The 4,175-nt window shown below is 54.5% G+C and overlaps 1 protein-coding gene across 2 annotated transcripts in view; it reads right to left on the bottom strand.

Moving 5' to 3' along the window:
* LOC310772077 (uncharacterized protein) overlaps positions 1 to 3,633 on the bottom strand; it is a 6,757-nt gene extending 3,124 nt beyond the window's left edge. For both annotated transcript variants that reach the window (XM_083664544.1, XM_083664545.1), the window contains exons 1-2: positions 2,324 to 3,633; positions 7 to 611 (exon numbers count right to left, since the gene is read on the bottom strand). In XM_083664544.1, coding sequence (XP_083520670.1) covers positions 108 to 611; positions 2,324 to 3,325 — 1,506 coding nt within the window. In that variant the 5' untranslated portion in view covers positions 3,326 to 3,633 and the 3' untranslated portion in view covers positions 7 to 107. The remainder of the gene's footprint in view (positions 1 to 6; positions 612 to 2,323) is intronic.
* Between the last annotated feature and the right edge of the window lie 542 nt (positions 3,634 to 4,175).

Below are 4,175 nucleotides of genomic sequence, written 5' to 3'. Positions count from 1 at the left end.
ACTTACCATGAGTTGTTCCCCTGCCTGGTGGCGCTCTGACCTCCACTCTCTGCAGCAGGGTCTCATGTTTCAGGCCCCCATGGCACCGGGGCAGACCACCCCCTCCTTCACACCATGCTGGTGCTCTGCCGGCCTCCTCTCCCGGGGTAGACGGGGTTCCGGGCGGGGTTGGGAGGCGGCCCCTTCCCGCACCGCCCGTTTTGGGGGTACGGCGGAGGCTTCTGAGTTCTGGAGCTGGAGGTACTGTTCCCTATGATGATCTTAGGGTCCAGGGTCCGCGGGGGAGGGGGCTCTGGGACGTGGTTGGCGTCTCTGGGGGGGTACAGGTGGGGCGGGTGGCCGTTGACGCCGTGGTTGATGTCCTTGCTGTGGGCGGCCGGGGCGACGCGGCTGGTTTTGACCACAGACGCCGTGTGGACGGGGGAGGGAGAGCTAGTTCTTAGGATGACGCAGTCCTGGTCGAGGTGTGCCGACACCTGGAACGGACCGGGCTTGTGATTGGGCACCAGGGCCATGCTGAGGTCTCCGACGTGGGCGGGGTCGTGAAAGCTACTGGGCCCCCCCTCGCCAAGGTCAATGTTCGCCGTGAGACGATCAATCTGCTGAACCACCTGAATGACAATAGAGAGGGTCAATACGTATCCATATTCACATTGTACCGAAGACAAAGTTTCTCCTGACCATGCAACTATGCTGAAGAGGTAATAAACTATCCAATCCATCATTCAAATGAAAGCTGATTTATCTAGATGTCTTTCGTTTCCTATTCTGTCTCCATTTGCATCCATGATGTCGATTTCCTTTTTGTTTTATGCTGCAATACAGTGCTAGGGCTCGCACAGAGGCATTCAACTGTGAGTCCATGCTATTTTACAGCTGCGTGCAAAATGGAGACTGTAAAAGCGAGGCATCATTTAGTAACAGTCTCGAGCCTGGAGACTGTAAAAGCAAGGCGTCATTTAGTAACAGTCTCGAGCCTGGAGACTGTAAAAGCAAGGCGTCATTTAGTAACAGTCTCGAGCCTGGAGACTGTAAAAGCAAGGCATCATTTAGTAACAGTCTCAAGCCTGGAGACTGTAAAAGCAAGGCGTCATTTAGTAACAGTCTCGAGCCTGGAGACTGTAAAAGCAAGGCATCATTTAGTAACAGTCTCAAGCCTGGAGACTGTAAAAGCGAGGCATCATTTAGTAACAGTCTGGAGACTGTAAAAGCAAGGCATCATTTAGTAACAGTCTCAAGCCTGGAGACTGTAAAAGTGAGGCATCATTTAGTAACAGTCTCAAGCCTGGAGACTGTAAAAGTGAGGCATCATTTAGTAACAGTCTCAAGCCTGGAGACTGTAAAAGTGAGGCATCATTTAGTAACAGTCTCAAGCCTGGAGACTGTAAAAGCGAGGCATCATTTAGTAACAGTCTCAAGCCTGGAGACTGTAAAAGCGAGGCATCATTTAGTAACAGTCTCAAGCCTGGAGACTGTAAAAGTGAGGCATCATTTAGTAACAGTCTCGAGCCTGGAGACTGTAAAAGCGAGGCATCATTTAGTAACAGTCTCAAGCCTGGAGACTGTAAAAGCGAGGCATCATTTAGTAACAGTCTCAAGCCTGGAGACTGTAAAAGCGAGGCATCATTTAGTAACAGTCTCGAGCCTGGAGACTGTAAAAGCAAGGCATCATTTAGTAACAGTCTCAAGCCTGGAGACTGTAAAAGCGAGGCATCATTTAGTAACAGTCTCAAGCCTGGAGACTGTAAAAGCGAGGCATCATTTAGTAACAGTCTCAAGCCTGGAGACTGTAAAAGCGAGGCATCATTAAGTAACAGTCTCGAGCCTGGAGACTGTAAAAGCGAGGCATCATTAAGTAACAGTCTCGAGCCTGGAGACTGTAAAAGCGAGGCATCATTTAGTAACAGTCTCGAGCCGGGCTTTTTAATGTGCTGGCCGGAACGCTGCCAATTTCAGCAGCTCTCTGCAAAAGGTCAGTGGCAAATCGCTCTCACTCAATGATGAGTGAGTCACAAACAATACAGTAGGCATGCACACACACATGGAGCGCACGTGTACACACACACACACAAACACAAACACACACACACACACACACACACACACACACACACACACCATGTCAAACTGACCTGTAGTGTAGCTGTTTTTGTGACCTTCTGAGCTTCATGTAAATGGGTTTAAATGTCACATTTACATTCGATCACCTACAAAATACTTGAGACATCTGAGCCCGACTCAGACCTTCATGCCATTGCCAACAGACCCCGATGTAAACACAAACCCAAGGTATTTACACAACTTTTAATAGGCCCCCTCCTACCTCTTTCATCTCCACGTGAACCTGCTTCAGACCGCCCAGCACGTCTTCCAGGTCCGTGACCACTTGCCGGATCTGATCGCGGACAGAGTCCTGTCCCGCCTTCTGCTTGGCTGCGTCCGAGCCCTGGTGGCTGTTAGCCACCGCTTTCAAGGGCTCGTGGCTGCTGGAGGCGCCAGGCGGAGGGGCGCAGGGCCCCTTCCGTCTGCTCTGGTTCAAGTGTTTCTGTGGGACTTCGGTGGAGAAGAAACCTTTGTGAGGGGCGCCGCGTCCATTACAGCCCTCCTCTGATCCACCCTTCAATCCGCTCCAGTCCTGATGGCTATCTCTCTCCTCCACTCCCTCATAGCACACAGGCCTCTGTCCACAGTGGCCATTGGGCATGTGTAAAGGACCCGTCTGGGGGCCGTGTGTGTACGGCTCCAAATGATAACGATCAATAGCGTTTGCCTCCTCCTCCTCTGAGACGTACTTGACCGTCCGCCTGTGTCTGTGGGCCTGACCTTTGACCTGCGGGGGTGGGAGTGGTGGCCGTGGCGGCTGGCCGGTGTTAAAGGGGCGTGCCCCCGCGTCACCCCACACTGCCACACAGCCACACTGTTCTCTGACAGGGGGGTAGTGTCTGGCCCCGGGCTCCGGCGGGCAGCTCCACTGGGCAGGCTTCGGGTCCCAGGGGTAGCTTTGGCTGGGGTCGTCTGGCTGGCTGTAGGGACCCGGCCCTACAGCGAACACAGGCCTCCTCTGTGGGCTGCGATGACCGCCCCTCTCATCCCTGTCCACTGCGAAGGCTCTCCCTCCTACGTCTTTAAGCCGAGGAGCCTGAATGTCTCTCCTGCGGTCCGGCGATGGGTGGTCCGCTTGCGTCGGCGTGGGCCGGTATCCTGGCCCGCCGTGGTGGGGGGGAAACGGCGGCGGCTCATAGCGGACACAGCGGGGGCACTGGCAGGGGGCGTTGTGCTGAAGAAACCGGTGGTGCCCTGCTGCCCGGGTCCTGTCTGTGTACATGTCCAAAGGAGTCCAGACAGGCTTGTGTGGAGAACGCCTTAGAAAACAACTGGTTTCCTCCCCTCCCAGCTCTCTCCAGCCCAGTCATTCACTCGCTCTGTTTTCCTCATCTGCCGTCTTTCCCACAAGAAAACTTTTCTTCAGCTCTCTCTTTTTTGTGCCGTGCCCAAGACTTCTCCCTCTCTCCCTCCTCTTCCTTCCTGGCCGTTGTTTCCCTTTTCTCCTCTCCTGGAGTTGTTAATTCCAGCACCCTTCTCCTTTCTTACCCTGGACCTCCTTCTCCTGTACTCCTTCTCCTAACTTTTTCTTCTTCCTTCTTCCTCCTCAGCCTGTAGCCCTCTCTCCTGCACAGGGGCCCCTCTCCACCTCCCCCCTTCTCTCTCTCTCCCTCTCCCGCCTTCGTTGTTCTGTCTCATTTGCTGCTGCGTCTCTCTCCCTCTCTCCCTCTCCTGCACTTGGCCGTGTGTTTCCCGTTTCCGTCCCCTCCCCTCTCCCGCTCTCTCTCTCTGTTTCTCCACCTCTCAACTCCGTCTCTCGCCCGGTCCGTCTCTGGTATTCTCTCTCACACAGTCGGCTCTAGTACCTGGAATTCTGAAATCCTTCCCTCCTCTCCGGCTGGAATCCAGCTGCCGTGTGCGGCTCCTCCGGCAAAAGACGGCGCCTCCATGCGGGTCTGTGTGTGAGAGAGTCTGGGCTCCGGTGCCGAGCTCATTAGCCTTCAACTACAAGCCTTTTGCACTCTGCAATTAAATGCTGCCTGGGATTCCTCAGCTTCACAGACTGAGAGGGGAGGGGAGGAGAGGGGAGGGGAGGGGAGGGGAGGAGAGTGGAGGGGAGGGGAGGAGAGGGG

Source organism: Poromitra crassiceps, assembly GCF_964638095.1.
Source record: "Poromitra crassiceps genome assembly, contig: HAP1_SCAFFOLD_1901, whole genome shotgun sequence".
Classification (NCBI taxonomy): domain Eukaryota; kingdom Metazoa; phylum Chordata; class Actinopteri; order Beryciformes; family Melamphaidae; genus Poromitra; species Poromitra crassiceps.
Note: the sequence above shows the minus strand (reverse complement) of the source record. Positions and strands in the feature narration are given on the sequence as shown.